Source organism: Musca domestica, unplaced genomic scaffold (genome assembly GCF_030504385.1).
Source record: "Musca domestica strain aabys unplaced genomic scaffold, Musca_domestica.polishedcontigs.V.1.1 2, whole genome shotgun sequence".
NCBI classification, from domain to species: domain Eukaryota; kingdom Metazoa; phylum Arthropoda; class Insecta; order Diptera; family Muscidae; genus Musca; species Musca domestica.
In genome coordinates this window covers 1,444,875-1,464,456 of record NW_026712249.1, presented here as the reverse complement: position 1 = coordinate 1,464,456, position 19,582 = coordinate 1,444,875, and the positions used below count along the sequence as shown (strand labels likewise).

The 19,582-nt window shown below is 36.0% G+C and overlaps 1 protein-coding gene across 2 annotated transcripts in view; it reads right to left on the bottom strand.

The window, feature by feature from the left end:
- LOC101893374 (protein-tyrosine sulfotransferase) overlaps nt 1–19,582 on the bottom strand; it is a 38,224-nt gene that overhangs the window by 7,165 nt on the left and 11,477 nt on the right. For both annotated transcript variants that reach the window (XM_011295239.3, XM_059121574.1), the window contains exons 3-5: nt 7,451–7,691; nt 7,190–7,369; nt 1,156–1,292 (exon numbers count right to left, since the gene is read on the bottom strand). In XM_011295239.3, the coding sequence (XP_011293541.2) occupies nt 1,156–1,292; nt 7,190–7,369; nt 7,451–7,691 (558 nt within the window). The remainder of the gene's footprint in view (nt 1–1,155; nt 1,293–7,189; nt 7,370–7,450; nt 7,692–19,582) is intronic.

The following is a 19,582-nucleotide window of genomic DNA, read 5'->3' as shown; positions in this document are numbered from 1 at the left end:
AATAGACAAGAAAAATGGGAGACAAAAAGTTAATTGCTTCGTTAGCCATTTAGCTTGGAGACACCATGTTACCTGGATGGAAAAACTTTTTATATTCTACACGCATATCTCCACGAAACAAAAGCAGAGGCCGCCCCAACTCCCATTCCATCTATCCCCCCACCGTTGCCATCTGTATGCATTTGGAGCTGAGGCTCGCCCATAAAGCAAAGCCATAATTGTAAGTTATGGCGGAAGTTAGTTAATGATATTAAAATTCTGGGAATTTGCGAATGCAAGATGACATAAAAATGAATAGATGTGTATCCAGACAGACAGACGGACAGAAAGAGAGTCTAAAACCAGTGACACAGAATAAGCATCATTGCCCTAAAGAATTCCATGGTAATGGAATTCATTAAATACGTGGCGGAGGTGCAGTTGAATAAGTTGGAAGGTTGAATAGCTATAGCGCGTGGAAGCATAAAAAAACGAAACATATACTCTTTCTGTATCTAAGAATACATTTGAGCTAAAGTGTAAAAATAAAAATTCAATATAAATCCCACCGCAAGATATTGAAATTTAAACTATTTTTATTTGTAAGCCTATTTCTGGGGATTATGATCGATTATTTCTTTATTATGGGGGTTATGACCGAAAAAGAAACGGTCATAATCCCCGTAATTGTAATGGAGATTATGATTGGTTTCTTTTGCGTTTGCTGTTGCGTGACATACCCAGCGGAAAAAATCTCAAGCTCCGAGCGAAGGCTTGTTTCTTACAAAATGAAATAAATGTAGAAAACTTTAGTTCGCATTAGCCGTTGTTAGATATATTCAGGGGAGAACATTTTATGCCCTGGCCAAAGACCGTTTTTTTTACAAATTGTATTAAATTTAGAAACATTTGCTTTGCGTTAGCTGCTGTTGGACAAACTGAGAGGAAAACATCTCAAGTCCCGGCCGAAAGCCGGCTAATTACAAAAAAGTTTAAAATTTAGAAAACATTGGTTCGCGATAATTGGTGCTGGACATACTCACTTCTGCTACTTTTTGGGGATAAAGACCGATTTTTTCTTGGACATAATTCCCATTCCAATGTGGAGTTATGACCAAAAAAAAAAAAAAAAACGGTCATAATCCCCGCAAAACACTCTTAATGTCGTTTACTTACTTTGAGAGAGGCACACCGTTGGGTTTGTTGATAAACTCCTCGTGGTGCAGAACGGAGTCATTCCATGGTACATCAAGGAATTCCAATATTTTACGCATCCATTCCTCGGGATGCAATACCAATTGTTCGTAATAAACCTGTAAGAGGAAAAAATAAATATTCCACATTTTAGATGCAATGGAGTTTTTTTTTCAAAATGAGACAATTTAATTTCATGTATTTATTATTTTGACAGCATTTTCCAGCAATAACAATGTTATTCAGCTAATTTCAAAGTTTAGAGTTACTTTTTATATTTATTTTATTTCATCCTGCTATTTTCAAAGATTAGACTTTTTATTTATTTACTTTATTTCAATACCTCGAAAGCTTTGAAGGTCAATTGTACATAAATTGGGAGTCTATCAATTTTTGTTGGGGTAGGCCAACTTGTGTGAACTTAAAGCTGAATATTTGTTAAAGACCCAAACAAGAAAAATATCGAAAAAAAGTTTAAAATCAAAATAGTAACAAATTTGATAGTAATTTCTGTGAAATTAATGTTGGCTATGCTAAAAATTCCAAGCAATCTCCAAAGAATATCTCTACCATTGGATAATTAGCCCAACAGACAGATTGAACTTTTATAATACCAATTTAGCAATGTGTATTAGCCTTCCCAAATACCCAATCCCGTTCAACGCTCAACTTTATGATTTCCCAAACTCTGTACCATTTAAACTTTTTTAATAAACTGAAATTCATTTCCAAAGCAATCCGAAACAATACAAAATCAATTTATCCGTCTCATTAATTTAAAGCTTATGGTGTCATTGTCCCATAAGTCCGCAAGAGATTCACATTTCAATGAATATGATTGCTCTACTCCACCCACCACCACCAGCACCAGCCGAAGTACATTTATTATATTAGTCACGCCAGCAACGGCAACAGCAGCATTGGCAGTGGCAGTGGAAATGTAACCTAATGGCCAAACTGTTCACCAAACTAAGCCGTCGCGCAACCATTTACAATGAGTTTAGGCTGTACAAAAGTACAGCTTATCGTTCTTCATAAATCACTGATGGTTTTCAAGAAAATTTATCATCTGCAGCAGCAGCATCAGCGTCAAGTACGAGCCCAGCAGCAAGTGTTGTGGCAGATGCTTGGTTGAACGTTATCTTCTGATATTTCAAATGATTTATGTTCGAACTAAAAATTTGAAAGTGATATTCGGGTTTTAAACACAACAAGTTCCGGTTACTTTGGTAATGACATTTTTGCAATTTTCTAATTTTGTAAATTAAATCCTAAGCCCTTCCCCGTAAATAGGATATCCGGCACGAATGTACAAACAGAATATATAAATTGATTTTGAAGATTTATTGAGTGTGAAAAGATTAACCCGGAAAGTTCAAAGACATTATGGGATTTGTTATTGAAATAAAAGGAGAATGGTTAATTTATGTCACAAATGAAAATGAATTATTGGCTTTAGTGGAAGGCAAATGTAGGCGAAAGTAAAATTATATAGAACTCATTACTGCTTGGACAGGGTTGTAGATTAATGAAGATCTAGATTTAACTCAAATGAAAAAAGACCTAAACACTTATTTCAATGACAGAACTATAAAAATGCTCCACAACATTTGCTAAGGGAAATTGTAAATTAATGCAACAAAGTTTTCAACTCTGGAAAAATTGACATGACATTTTCTACCAGCATAATCTACCACATAACTAAAAAGGGAGATACGACACTCAGAACTATTGAGGGCTATATATTATGAACTACTTGATGGGAATAGTTACGGAAAGGTTGTCCAATTGGGCAGAAAAATACAAAAAGATCAACGAATATCAATTCGGTTTTAGAAAAAACTACTCGATGAATGATAATATATTTAGTCTCACTTCGATGGTCGATATAAACTGACATGAAGATAGAAAGCATATGCCTTCTTCGTAGATTTTCGACAATGTGTGCAGAAAATCTATGCTATATAAACTATTCTTGGTGTATCAACGGAGGTGACACAATTTAAGGAAAATGTATATAATGATACAAAATTCATAGTATGGACAGGACATAATCTGAATCTGATAAATTTTCGACGTCTGCATTGCTATTTGCATTATACTTAGATCGGCGGCGGTAACGAAATTGATGACCTAAATATAAGAATACTGCCTAATGCAGATGATATGGTAATCTTGGCAAATGATTTGAAGGCACTACAAAAACAAGTAAGCAAAGGCTACAGTCGAGCGGGGCCGACCGTTGAATACCCTACAACACTATAATAAACGATACACTTTATATAGGCGAGATACTCGAAAGAACTTCACAAGATATTGTGACAAATAATAAAAGAAAGCCATCAGGTTTCGTTCTCTAATTTTCGAATAATAGCAACTTTAACTAATTTGCTCATTTCCAATTTATTGGAAAATGTTGCACGTAAATGGTCTTCCTAGATCTGGAACCAATATTTCCCAAAGACCTATAATCTCTCAGAAGTGGCAAAAGATTAACATTTATTATTGGTTTTTGACTGAAACGCATCTATATGAGATACATATATTTTACTATATTCTTCAACGAAATCAGCGTTAACGAAATAGTCAGAAGTGCGTCTTTCCTGTATTTGTGAATTCTCCAAAAAAGTCACTGGAATGGACATTTTCCTATTTTGTCTACAAAAGTTGGCAAACTCCTTCACACATTGAATATTTTTGGATGGCCATCCAAAACTGCTTGGCTTTTGCAATGTCCGGTAACCCCCATAATTACGACCTGCTGATAATTTTGCAGATTTTTGGTCCATTTCAACCCCTAAATATATGGCGATCATCTCCAAAAAGAATAGGCTTTTATTCTGACCCTCATCTTATCTCCATGCAAAATTTCGTAAGGATCGGGCCATAAATGCGATCTGTATATGATATCCTGATATCCTAACTACTTAGTTTTGTTAGCTGTAGAAGTATTACCAAATGTTTAATTCAAAATGAAAATATGCCAAAAATATAACAAAATTGAAAAAATATGAGAAAATGTTACAAATCCAATATTTTCATCTTTAGAGAGATATTTTTATGCGATTTTTTTAGACGTTTTTTCTTTCCTGCCAAGAGGCCATTCTGAATTAATGAGAACTGTCGAAATCAGTTCAGCCGTTCTCGACATATAAGAGATCTTTCAAGCATATCTTCTTTGATAAACATATATATCGCACATATTTTGCTATATATCCGTTTTGTTGGATGTTAACATCAATGTAAAGATCAGAAGTAACCTTATCATGGCTTTGTGATTTCGCCGGGATTTAAAATATTCGCGGTTTAATGAAAAATTTTGAATTTTTTCAACAAAAAAGATATGGTCTATTTTACCCGCTAAATATTATCCGATGACCACCCAAATGGGTAGGCTTCTTGCCAGCCCTAAACTCTAGCTACATGCGAAATTCCGCGTCGATTGGTCTATAATTGCGACCTGTAGAGCAAGTGCAAAATCAGGAATTTTTTCAGTTTTTGGTCCATTTCAACCCCTAAATATTATGCGATCATCACCAAAAGAAATAGGGTTCTATTCTGACCCAGGCCCCACCTCCATTTTAAATTTCGTGAAGATCGGACCATAATTGCGACCTGTAGAGTGATTACAAATTAACATGGACAGACGGACAGACGGACAGACGGACAGACGGACGGACGGACATACATAGCTAGATCGACTCAGCTCGGCGAGATAGGAAGATCCATATATACTTTCCTATGTGGGAAATCAATATTTCGTGGTGTTACATAATTTTTGGCCCAATCAAACTTATAATACCCCCAACACATAGTGTTGTAGGGTATAATGATAGATAGATTAGAAGAGTATTGTGATATGTGGAATGTTACTGTCAACATGGAGAAGGCAAAAATAATATTCAGAAAAGGTGGAAAATTTCCGCGAAATGAAAAATAGTTTAACAAAAATGAACCAATAACAATTAATTCGGAATTTACCTATTTCTCTTTTTTTCAAAAAATTACTCAAACAAAAAAACTTGAAACTCTACATGGAAATTTATTTTGAATAAGCCCGATGTATCAATTTCGTGCAAATGGAAACTCTTCTTAACAGTTTGCAGATCAATTCGACATACATACTAAGATTAGAAAGAGGCATGGAACATAGCCACATCATCCACTTGAAAACTCATTAGGATTATATCATTCGAGCCATATTTGATTACAATAGCAGCCGATTACCTCACAAACTGAGGAAAATAGTTTTGCAAAAACAAATTTACTGGACAAATTATATTCGTGTAATGCAAAACAATATTGAACCATTTGGTTTGAGCAGTGCCAGAAGCGAAGTTATCGAACAAAAAGATCACGTCTTTGCCATAAATAGAGCCAATCAAACGACCCGAATTTACTCGAAGCTAGACCCATCAGTAGGTCAAACTTACATCAACTCGCTGTTAATATCAGAGGAGAAAATGTGGGTATTCAAGGCCGGAAGTGATATTCTCAAACATAATTCTAATAATATAGATGCAAATAGGAACCCAATCAGTTCCTTATGCATCTTTATGGAAGCTGAAAATCGTCCACATTTTCCTTGTAACTGTCCGAAATTTAAAGAATTTAGAATTATGCTTTTGTACACAATATTCAAATCAGCTATTATCTGAATTCAAAAAAAAAAAAAAAAAAAAAAAAACACTGAAACGAATATTAGTTTTGGTAAATATATAGATTGTGACAGCATTCTATTTTTTTCATACGTATTTATTCGTAATACAGTTCTTTATTCTAATTACATTCATACATATAAATGGTTTCTGTGTCCTTGGAGAATGTCTTGATAAAATATATTAATCAATTGGAAACTTCTCTTACAAGTGATCAAGCTTGGTGCGCAAACATTCCACGTTCAGTAGCCATTACAACCAAAGAAAACGCACAGACCAAACTTTCTTTTACCACACCATACACATACACACTGTGTTAAAAATCTAATACCCCGACATGGTCTCATGGCTGACAGTTAGGTTCACTGTGTTCGCGATGTCCCCACAAAGATATTAATCGTTTTAAAAATACGCTGCATTTAATTTCCAATCAAAATATAACATTGGAGAGCGAAGCCATGTCAGATAATGGACCAAATGGCACGGAAGGGTAGAAAGGGCGACATAACATTTGCTATTGAAACAATTTTGTTAAAATGCTCCAGCCATGATAACAGACTGTCTGGCGCCAGATGCACGCTGTATGGAAAGCAATTCAGCAGAGCAGTAAATGGTAGCGAAAACCTACACACATACACTCAAGCCTAAAATAGAGTATGTGTATTCTGCATTGTGGACTGTACTTTAATGTTAGAATAAAATCACATGAAATTTTTACACAAATATGTAATGCTCAACTTTATGCACATTGTTACATGCAAGGTGGTAGTACTCCGAGTAATTTTTTACACTATCTAGCGTGAGTTAAGCTTACATTTAAAAATGGTCACACCCTTTGGTAGATTTTTCAGGTATTTAACTTCAAGGGAAGGGCTTGCCATAAGAAAGGCCATTTAACATGTATTCCAGTAGAATTGGAGTGTAATTTTTTCCTCTAATAGTTCTCTTGAAAATGATGTTGACAGTACTTTCAATGGACTTATTCATAGTATCATTAAATCCAAGATCCTTTGCAATTGCATTTGGACACTTGTCATTTATCAACATTTTTGTCTACATGCCATTATTATTCTACATTTTGACATTTTTACAATATATTCCAGCAATGTTTAAACTTTCGTACATGATTGTATACTAAGAACACATGCCTACAGCTATTGAACATGGAAAACAATGTTGCCTGGCATGGCAATGGCGTTCACTGGTCTCGACATCATTTAATTTAATTTTCAATGTAATGTGTTGTTGTATCGCTGGTTAACAAGCACATTGCGTTACATCGTTGATTAATCGTTTGAGCCACAATTATTTGAAAACTCATAATGAATAACGGCAGAACCAAACAGGATAAAACTCACCATCATGCAGCGCTCTTTGCCAATCTCTTTGCACTGGTCGTGCATAACCTCAATGGCATGATTCCATTTTTGCATGCACTGGCGATAGCTGGTCAGATCGAAACCCGTTATGGTCACTTTGCGCGAAATAATCGAATGGACAGTGGCACGTCCATCGCGTACCATAAATAGGAATTTTGCCTGTAATTAAAACAAAACAGAAGTGTTAAGTAGGCGAATTGACCAAATCAAAAGAAATCTGTAAATGACTTATGGACTTACATTTGGAAAGAGCTCTATCACATAAGTGCCCATTTTTAGGGTGAGCGGATCCTTGTTGCAAAGTCTTGGAGCTGGATCGCCATGCTTGGCAATGATTTCCAAACAAAATTGAGCAATTGCACTGTTCATGACTTCTTTGGTAATGCCAGCTTCTACCAGCCGCAGTGATTCCTTTTCGGACTTGAGCCAGTGGGAGCGAAGCTGCAATATTCTTGGTATAACTCTGGTTTCTTGACCGCATCTAAAATAATAATAAAAATTAAACACATATTAGATGGGAAGGGAACTGTAAAAAATTATGTCCAAGTAGCGATGGCGTATGAATAATTATGGGCATAAAATATGTTTATCATACGCAGCCGTGTACTTTTCGCCCAGTCAAAATAGACACAACGGATGTCTCAAATAGAATACAACTTTTAAAATAAAAAAAAAATAAAACACAGATATTAAAAAAATCCTGAAACTTTATTGTATCGTAAAGTAGACAGAATGAGGTTATGTATGCAACATATTTGCATATATGCTGCGGTTTTTTTTTATTAATACAGCGCCGTCGTCGGCCTATTCGCGTAATCCATCAACTTCAAGAAACCCCAAAAGAAAATAATTCTAAATGTGTTAAGTCGCACGATTTAGGCTCCCAATTCTGGTGTCCAAAACGCGAAATAACACGACCGGAAAATGAGTGATGCAGCAATTGAATTGTTTCTCTGTTGTATGATATGTAGCGCCCTCTTGTTGAAACCAAATGCAATCCACATTAATGTTAGATGGCACAAATTGCGGCATAACATAATTTTGATGGAGAGTTAAGCCTTACCATTGCAAATAAAGTCTTTAAAGTCCCGATCGATCATCGATGTATAAAAAAACATTGGTGATAGAAAAGAGGCTTGTAAACTGAAGGCTTAGCCTCATGATGGATACAAGACCTAAACTTCTTCTCGAATGCGAGAACATAGATTGAACTTAAATTGGCCAGAAGATACAAAACCACACCATCACGATTTAACTTTTCCATATTCGACTCATTTCTATCAATAACTTCATATTTGTATCTTTAGGAACGAACGGTGAGTAGTTTTCGTTTTAGACAACCTCAGCAAAACTTTTCCCTACCAAAAAAAAAGAAGTTGCATCATAAGTTCATCATCAGGTTTTGTATGAATCTTTCGATTGTCCGTAAAACTCAGGTTTCAATTTGATATAAGTAGAATATTACATTTCATAGCCACAATCTCAACCGGCAACAGCTGCTATGATAAAAATTCAACGATAAGCATTAAAATTGCCCTCTAACAAAAACAAAACTAGCTCTTTCAAAACATGTTTTCAGCTCCAGTCACGAAATGCAAACAATTAATGTAAACCATTTTGGCCACCGCTGATGATGATTGGTGGATCCTTCCGAAACCTCGGTATTCCCTGCCTTACCCACTTTTACTAATAAACAAACGTTGTTTTAATAAAAAGAATAATAAAAGGATTAAGACTGACTATTTTGCAACAACAAAATAGTGCGGTACCCCGTACAAACATGCCAACACTGTTCCATCGCCACTTTATCTATGTACCTAGCCTACATAACATACTTCCTCGAATCCTTTTGCACTGACGGCAGATACAAGAAAATAGTTTCATTTTATAATTAATTTTAAGTTTTTAACAAACCTTCAAACACATTGGGCTTCCTTAAACTTTATATAGTTATAGGCTATAAATTTTCCATATCCTTAAAGCCAATTTGCCTGGAGGCCACATTAAAGACTACCAAGTCAAAGTTTCAAATAATTTTAAACTTTTTTTCTTATTTTTGCAAACTAACGGTTAATGCCAAACCGCGCGCTCCCGACAAAAGGAATTATTGGAAAATGAAATCAAGTGAAGCGCAAAACACCAACATATTGGCTGCTCTAGCAATGATAGTAGTGCGGCGCGGCGCGGTGTCGTGTGGGACAAACAGGAGGCTGGGAATTAAACGCGCATCTTCACAATAACGGTAAACATTGGTGGCTTCTAACGTTTGCTTTCATTGTGAAATTATTTCCCAGAAAAGAATTTTCTATCTTGGGAACAATAGACCTTAAACAAGCATTCGCGTGGGAATATGGCCATGGAGCAGACGTTTCTCTGTCACACAATGCAACACGAACGCCAGGCAGGATGATGCTGACTGGCGATGCCGGAGAACGAAAGAAAGAAGCGCGAAAGACAGCAAATAAACACAAAAATGAACAAGGCTCACTCACTGGTGGCAGTACAACATCAGCTGCTGAAATAGAAATAAGCCATTTCCGTCGTCGCAGCTGCCTCGCCAAATCCTCACCGCGCTTGGTCCCCTAATCGCACTCATATTCAGTGATTACAACAGAGAGCAAATACCGTACCTTGGCAAGCAAATATCTAGTAATGCCTAATGCAAAACAAGTCTATTCATTCATTCATCCATTCCTTCTTTCTTTCATGCGGGCCAAAGATGTAGATGATGGCACGTAGCAGAAGGAAAAAATACATGAAATGAGCCTAAGATGAAAACTGAACTACAACTCAACTCACACAACAGCAAAAATGAAAAATCTTTTCAGTTGGAAAAGGCTCAGCAGCTGAGCTCAATGTGTTGTAATGTCCTCCTGTTTGGATTTTCCTGCTGCGGCTGATGCTGTCACTCACACCTGCACACAATTGTCATAAAAGAGACAAACACAAAAACAAGAAAACAAATGCAAATATATTGGCATAATCTGTGTGGGCTCTACAGAAAGCATGTCATAATTTCAGATGACCTGGGTATTATCAATATCAGGAGAGTTTACTTTATATAAAGAAAGGCCGATGGCGCTATGCCGATGTAAAATGGAACAAATTTCTTTTGCCCTTCTATCCAAAAAAGGGACTTTTGTGTGAGGAATAGTTAATGCATTTCTTTTAGTTTTGTGTGGGAAATACGTAAAGAAGTATTTAATATCAGATATATTGTTGGTAAAAAAGTTTAGATACACAAAGTTTGAGAAAAATCACCGACTGTTATGAGAAAAATAATCATTCGAAATTTTGGCTTTTTGTGTGGGAGGTCTATTTTCTTATATTATATTATCTAAGACAAATTTAGATATTAAGATACAAAGTTGGAAGGAAATCAGTATAGGCATATAGTAAAGTATTTCTTTAAATGATTTTGGAAAGATTTTGCTCATCGCCGAACTGATGAGGATTGGTGGCTCTTTCTGAAACCTAGGCATTCCCTGTCTTACCCCCCGCCCCAATAACCATTACCACCTTTCTCGACTAATAAACAAACGTTGTTTTTATAAAAACAACAATAATGAGATTAAACCCGACTATTTTTAGCTTAATTTTACTTTTTAGTGCAATTTTATTTAACTTAAATTTGAAATAATCAGAGGTAATATTTATACTCAACCCACAGGGTATTCCGCCCACTTTGTTATTATGGAACAGGACGCAGTTTCAGACCATTGAAAAATTGCCGCAGTTCAGTTTATTTGGCGGAAGGACGAACCGTTTTAAAATAAGTCTGTGACATTTGGTGAAACTCGGTACAGATGTATAACTCCTATAACTCCCATACAAAGATATATAATATATATACATATGTTTCTTCCGGTTTGACATTAAAGTCTATCCAAAGACGTAAAATGCATGACATTGACCAGATATTGGGATTTATTTCGAATTAAACATGACCGATCTTCTATTTGTCTGAATGGTTCGCACGATAACACTCAAACAGTGAATCCGTTATGTGCACTATTGTCGGAGTTTCTAAAAAATGTAAGTCTCCCAAATAGCAAGTATATGGTTTATTTACATCATAAAATTGGTCGAAAAATATCGTTGCATTCCCTATGTTAAGCCTTTGTAAACAAATTCCCAGCCAGATTTAGGGTAAACGGAAGATACATATGCCCAGGTGCTGTGATTGCTCTCATTCGGCAGATATTTTATGACTTTCATAGGATGACCGATAATGCCAAGAATAGGTCGACATCAAAATGTCAAGCCCAATATTTTTAAAGTAACAATGTAGTGTATGACGATGATAAACATAATCACAACAGACATACATACAACAAATGCTATTGCCCTGAAAGGCTTCTTTCATCCTGTTGTACAATATGTACAGCACATGTTACATTCCCATCCATAATATACAGACCCTTAACGTAAGTATATCATCCCGACGTCATGGTATTTATTCAACTTTAGAACAGAGAATGACACTTTTATTGGATTTTTTTGTTTAAATATAAACACAAGCTCACACATCACTTGTTTGCAAACACATAACTTCATATACATGCAAATGTACTTAAATACACATATGCACATCTGTATATAGTTATGATATCTTCATATAAGTGTACAAATATTTGGCATAAAACAATATGACATCTCACATAAGAGCATTCGACATTCGCTTTTATTAGATTTGCAATCCGTCCGTCTATTTATTTACACACTTTTGTTTTAGCATTGATGCTTTTCAAGTTGTTACTCAGTTCTGTTCCGTTGAAGGGGCTCTCACATTTAAAGTGCTTAAAAGAAAATTAACAAAAATATTTATCTAAATTAAAGCTACACAGTAAGACGAAGAAAAATGGGAAATGGAAATATTTGAGATCTAATAAATCCATATGATAAACTTTACCTCGGTCAGAATGCGAGGGAAAAATTAGAATAAGATTCAAACTGCTGTAAATAACAGTATCCTTGCACAAATATTCGTTTAAAAATCCATTTAAAAGACATTTCACGGAACACTTTTAAAAGTTTTCTTAATTAAATAGATATTGGCATTTATTTATAGAACCAACCTAATAAACTTAAACACATATGTGCGTATGTATGTACGAATGATTTCCACATTAATTTCTGGAGTCGTAACTCTTTTTGTGACACTATTAAGAGTTTATGTTTGTTTAGATTTTACACCTCCCCCCTCTGATTTTCCCCTTCCGTCATGTAACGCAGCCGAGTGTGTTTTCCTGTTATCCTTAGACATCCACAGTTTTTAAAATATACATAGATATTTGTATGCATGTATGTTATGTTTGTAAGTACTGTTCTGCTGTGTAGGAATTAATGCGTACAATATATTTACTAGGGTGTCCTGTAAATGTCTACATATACACAAATATGTTCAAAAATAGGATATTGTAGTGCCAAATATATGTCATCAAGTAGATTTTTTTTCTGATGTAACGAAATCACAACAATATCGTTAACAATGTTAAGTGATTTAAAATGCTTGGACAATATTAAAAAAATGGAAATGTCTATGGAATAAAGTATTGGACCAATTTGTATAATTTTATCAATCGAATTTGAGTTTAGATCCAAGTAGGGGATAAGACCCCATCTAATAACATAACCACTTACGTATCCGCAATGAAACTGACAATTGAAATCCATTCGAATTAGTAAGTGTATAAGTAATATAATACCAAACATTTCATCAAATTTGCTCAATTTAAAATGTATAAATGTGCTTATTTGTACGAAAATGGCCAAATTTAGTACTTGCAATACGGTCACTTCACCCGGACATTGAAACATTCAAATCTCTCCCTAAATCTGTGCATCTCAAGAATTAACATGAAATAATTTCAGGACAACCTGATATGAAACCACTTTATTGTGTATACGTATATTTGTATATGCATGTATGCGAGCATTTTTGTTCTTGACTCATTTCTATGGAATTGTTGTTAGGTTTCTGGGACACAGAGAGCGCCAAGCGCCAAGCATCAGCAGCAGCAGTAGCAGCAGATGATGATAATATGACTTCCTTTGAGCCTCCATTACAAAGTAAAATATTGTTCCATGAATGGCTGGCATGTGCTTTGTGGTCTAAGCAAGAGCTCTTCTGTCCTATTTCTTGGCTTGGAGATGCTGTGCATTGCCTGTTGTGGATTTCTATGGTTACTACTCAAACAACTCACACAAGGATAACTCCATTTGTATGGGTGGGTGGAGGAGGCTTTCCCTCAAGCCGTGAACAATGAGAGTATACGAATGCAACGACAACTATTTAACATTCAAAGGCGTACATGAAACGCCAGCAAAGGTGGGAGCAAAGTGTAGCGGTGGCGGTGCGGACATAGATGAAGTGTCTCTTTGCTTTCTGCAGCTGCTGCCTCTGCTATTTTGTATTGTTGTTTCTGAACATTAAACAGACAATTCACTTTGATTAATTCCCGGGCGCAATACTCCTATCAAATTGCATCCAGCCAGCCCCCATGGAATCAATTCCACAACAGCTGGCAATTTCTGCCGGCACACTGCTGGTTAGGCACTTGTAAAGGCATCTGAAGAGCGTTTAAGCATTAATTGCCATTGTGTCGGTTATTCCTCTGTCTGGTTCCTGGAAGAGTTTGGATGTTATGTTAGCAGCATATCGGCTGGCAAAGGCTGCAGCGATGTATGTAGCTTGGCTCCACCGCGCATAGTTGGTCTTTTATTTGATTCACGGGCCGAGTCCCAACAAACGGACAATGCATGGCACTTTTGCAACGTAAATACCTCACACCGGTTGTACTGCCCACTCTGTGATATGACACATTTCAAATGGACTTTCCTGCATGGACTGTCGGACGGGGTGACATGTATGGGGGCTCCACAGGAAATGACCAAACAATTCGAATTGTTTTTCTTTCGTCCCCATTTTCCATATTCAGAAACCTTCTTTGCCTTTTTACTGCGGTTATGCTTAACTTTTACATGTGGTCTCCACACATAACTTGTGGGTCATTCGAAGTAACCCTGGGATTGGAATGGGGCCCCCATTCCTGCATCAACATGGATCATATGCAAACCTCTCTCTGCTGCACACCATCCAAGCCCATAAATGTTGATCTATAATTTTTACTTCCCATTAAAATGTCATCGTTATGGCTGACTGCAGCTACTCGCCGCCACCATAGCTGGTGGAATGGGAGAAAGGACAACGGCAGAAGAACGATAATCGTTGTCACTGCCTTAGGGGTAGTAGTAGTAGTAGCAGCAACAATCAATTTAAGCCATGCAATGGATGCGATTGTCATAAGAAAATAAAAAAGCTACTCACTTTTTCTACATTCTGGCCTATTACAAAGCGATTTTTTCAACTTCTGCTTCTCCTCCTAAAAATAAAGCAAACTACCCGTTGCCATTGTTGCTGGTGTTGGATTAGAGTTCTTTGCTGGTGGATTCTCATTGTTGGGACAAAAAGCAAAAATGCCATGGCTGCTTTAACATCTACGGAGCAGAAAAAGGGAATCCTTTGCTCGGTTAAGTCGCAGCAGTCATGAACACAATTTCGGGAATTTGCCGTAATAAACTTGGAATGAACAGCGCAAATCTCCTCTCTGATGACTGTAAATATCAATTCGTTTGTTTCACAATTGAAAAAGTCAACTGCACCCATACAGACACAAAACCGCCCGCGCGCACACACACACATACAGAAAATAATTCATTGTAATGGACGATTTTTTTTTTTTTTTTTGATTCATTTTGCCAATGAAAACAACGACCTTCCATTTTGGCAAAGTGATTAAATTGGATTGAAACGAGCGGCTGATGTTTTTGCTGGGTGCCACAATTTTATTTCAATCAGATACATTCGATTAAAGTAATGCCCTTTTTGTTGCAGTGGAGATAAATTCATATTCCTTTTTCATTCCACACAGTAACAAAACTAAAAAAATCGAAAATTTAGCTGAATGTTTCTTTTACAATTTTAAACATTTTATCAGAATACAATGCTCGTAGAGGTCACATTCATTATAATTACCAAGATAAAATCTGGTGTTACTTCCCCGTAAGAAACGCTAATGGTGAATAACTACTGACTTACTATTGACTTTGTCACTAGTACTGCTGACTAAGTGTAGACAAGCAATGCTTTTTTCCTATAGACATCATGCATGAGCTTGCCATTCGGAAGTAACTATTGACATTGTGGTAGTCCATTAGGGGTCATATGGAGACATTAGAACTAGTGAGTCAGTAGTCCATTAAGGGTCATATAGAGACATTGGAACCAGTGAGTCAGTAGTTTAGAGTTTATTTTTTTTATTCATCAATCCGGATTCTAAGAACTATTTGGTAGATTTAATAGCTAGTTAATATGTATTGTGAAGTTTTTTCAAGAAATGACATGTAAATTTGACTCACTTGTATATTTAACAAGTAATATCTTAACCTATTTATTAAAAATGAAAATGGTTAAATGTGTGTGTTAGGCCTTTTTGGAATTGTCAATGTTTTACTCTCTGCTTTACCAAAAATAGATCTAACATCAGAATTTAAAAGGAAGATTTGTTAAAAAAAATAGGAAAAACTTCATAATTTGCTTACATATTATGGTGCCATCTCAAAGCCTTTCTTATGTTGTACTGCTAGCATCTTCTCCAAATGTTTTTGAGAAGATACTGTTTTCTAAAATACTATTTTTTAAATTTTTCCGCAAAGGAAGTTTTGGTGTCGAAAAATCTCTAAAAGACTGTCGTTAACAGACTTCACAAAATAAGAATCACGACTTCCACCACACTTGTTTTCTGCCGCCTTGGAAGTTAGAGTTAATAAGCTGTCACTGTTTATGCTTCTTCTCATTTGGGAAAAAATATAACTTGTAGACAAATTGTTGACAACATTTTATAATTTGTAGACAAAAGTCTTTGTAGACAAAAGCCATCCTAGAGGGTTAATTCTTTATTCCTACAGTATCCAGGTCTCTTTGGATTAAATCCGTTTCTGGCCATTTGGAGTCGATCTAGCGATGTCCGTCCGTCTGTCCATCTGTCTGTCTGTCTGGCCGATTTGGTCCAAACTTGGTACATCGGAATATTATTATAAACTTAGATCGAGTTCGGAGATGGGCAATATCGGTCCACTCCTTCTGGGACCTCCCCCACAAAAGGTCGAAATTTTCAAAGAAAATATATTACTGCATACAAAGGGAAAGGAGAATTCGATTTTGCTCTCAACTTTCCAAATCCTAATATTTGCATCACTGCTAGGTCTGGTGCGAAAATGCACAATATCGATCCATTCCAAAGGGTCAAAGTTTTGAAAAATAATAACTCTTATAAAATGTGATGTACGAGTCAAATTACACACATCACACTATTTTGATTAACCTAGGGTCTGGTATGAAGATGGATAATTCGCTCCACTCCTGCTGGTATCTCTCCCACAAAGGGTCAACATTTTGAATATCCATTAATGTCATAAAACGCGAATTTAACATGCAGACTTGGCATATCTCAACATTTCTATCAACACAAGATCTGTTATTAAAATGGTAGAGATAGGACCATTCCTTCTGATACCTTCCCCACAAAGGGTAAAAAATTTGAATTATACAATCCGAAATAAGCATCCGGTTCTACTCATATTTCACACGCAAACAAAACGCTCTAAGAAAACGAAATAATAATCCAAATCTCTTCAAATTTCACACATACAACAATTTTTGCTAACACATGACCTGTTGTGAAAATGATATATATCTGCGAATCCCTTCTGGTATCTCACACACAAAGGTTCACAATTTTCAATACTTTTATCAGTAATAACTTGCGAAACAAGTCAGTGATTCTTAACAACTTACGATATCTAAATATTTCTCTCAAACAGAAACCTGGGATGAATATGGAATTTATATTTTCGCATAAAATTGGATATGAATGTTAGATTCTCTTGTAATTTTGTTCATAGCAATATTTTTATCTGTATTAGATGAATTATGAAAGTGTTGGCCGATGGAATAGTCCAAATTCAAAAAATTGTCGACATATTAACTGTACATTGAAGTTCAAAGGACCTATAATAGGAAATGAGAAAAAAGTCCTTTAATTTTTTTATGATTTATTTTGGCATTGATGTTAAATTGGGTGGAACTGCTGAATGGTGAGACATGGGAGACATATGTTCATTAAAAACAAATTAGAAAGCGTCAGTGAGATTTTTGGGAAGCTACCAGTAGGACAAGTCCCAGATACACACTAGATATATGGCTGGTCTATTAATATGCACCAAGTTATATTGAATGTCTTGCACCGGGTTTCGTCAAAAGACATCAATGGTCTAAAAAAGTTTTTTCGATAAGTTACATTTTGGCCGTATCAAATAATATATACTTTCTGTAGACATATGTACATATATAAAAGTGTACATATGTATGAATGTTGAGTTTGGTCTCATTAGCTTCCATTCTTTAGCTGGCTAATAAGCTGATGACACAGAACATATTCTGACCGCCCACCTTCAAAACAATAAATATGTAAAAAGTGTGTTTTGGAGTCTCACTTTAATATGATTTTACAATAAATTATTTGCAATTGTTTTAGTATGAATATATAAATCGGTATACAATTATAATATAATAAAATTCCAGTATTCGATTTAAAAATACATTTGTATGTTTTGCACCAATAAATTGAATTTCATTTAAATCGGGTAAATTGAAGAAAAAATATTTTATTATAAATAGAAATACAAATAAATGACCACACACATACATACATAATTAGCTCCGGATACAGCAGTAACAAAAAGCCTGTATGTGCGTGTGTGCGCGTGAATGGAAGCGTGGTTATACAGCTGTCTAATAAACGATTACCAACATGCGACAGTGATTTAATTAGTCTTGCACAGAGATATGGCCCTTTCAATATTTTCGGGATTTGTTCGTGTTTTTTGTGAGAGTATTTGTGTTACTGTTGTGTCTCTCTGTCTGTCTATGTCCACCATTCATTCATTCATTCATTAGAGCGCTTAACGACCATTGATAACGCTGCTAATGACAATCGGGATGGTAGTGTTAGTCAGTTGGTTGGCAACACATCTTCTCAATGGCTGTTGACTGCTGATAAAAATTAAACAGATAACTTACGACGAATGTACATGTATGTGTGTGAGTGTAGAAGTATATGTATGTATGTGTGTGATTGTTTTACAAACGGACAGTTATCGGATGCCTGTTTATGTGTTTGTTTTTCAGCGCTTTTTGTTGGCCCAATGCCCAGAGTTTGTAGCGAAGCCCTCCTTTCTCTTCGTTGCCAAAAACCATTTCGTCACCAAAAAAAAAAAAAAATAAATAAATCCAACAACACCAAAATAAATACAATACATAAAATAAAACAAAGCAAAAGCCCAACAACAGAAACAGCAAAGCAACAACACGTTTAGAGTGTGTGTATTGTTCTATGGATTTTGTGCACTCATACAGAAATCCCCACTCACACTCGCACACATACTCATGCATGGACAAATACTTTTGCCCCTCTTTTGGTTGGTTCGTGGTGGCCATGTCCGTGTTATTACTGGGCGATGTAGGGTCTCTGAAGATTGAAATGCTAGCGGCTGTAATGGCGCTTACGTATGAATGCGAGTGAGAAATGAAAGTACGGCACACAAAACAAAATTGTTGGTGTGGCGTTTGTGTGCCTCCTCTCGCCCTCGCCCTTACTCTATCTATCCCCCTGTTTTTTGGTGTTTTTCATTTAATACCCATTTCGTTGTACATGCCATTCAGCAAACCAACAAACGAGCGTCTTAATTAAAAGAGAGGGAAACATAATGAAGTCATGGCATGCATTTAAAGAGCGGTTTTACGTCGCCAAACACATACCAGAGAACGCTCACAGCTCATACTCACACATCTGCACGCAAACATGACTTTTCATTCATCGTCAGCCGCAGCCGCAGCCACAGCCACAGTTACAGCCGCACATCAACGACAAAACAAACAGTGGACGTGTGAAGATTTTTGCCGGAAACGGAATGTTTGTGAGCCACAACAAACGTTGCATACTTTTAGGGTGCGCGCGTAAAAGTTCAACTACTCTCGTTATTAGTAATTGTGGCAAAACCAAATCGAAAAAACTACACACAAACACACACTCACACAATCAAAAGCAAAATATGAAAAACACGTCGTCATGTCTGACACTCAGTAATGCCGCCTTCCACCAATTGGATTTTTGCCACGTTCTGGTTGTTGATGCATTTTCATTTATAAAATTTCCAACACACACAGACACACATACATGTATGAATTTATATGTGGTTGGTGTCTGTGTGTGTGTTCGCGCCCATTCGCTTCAAAGTCAAAACTGTTAC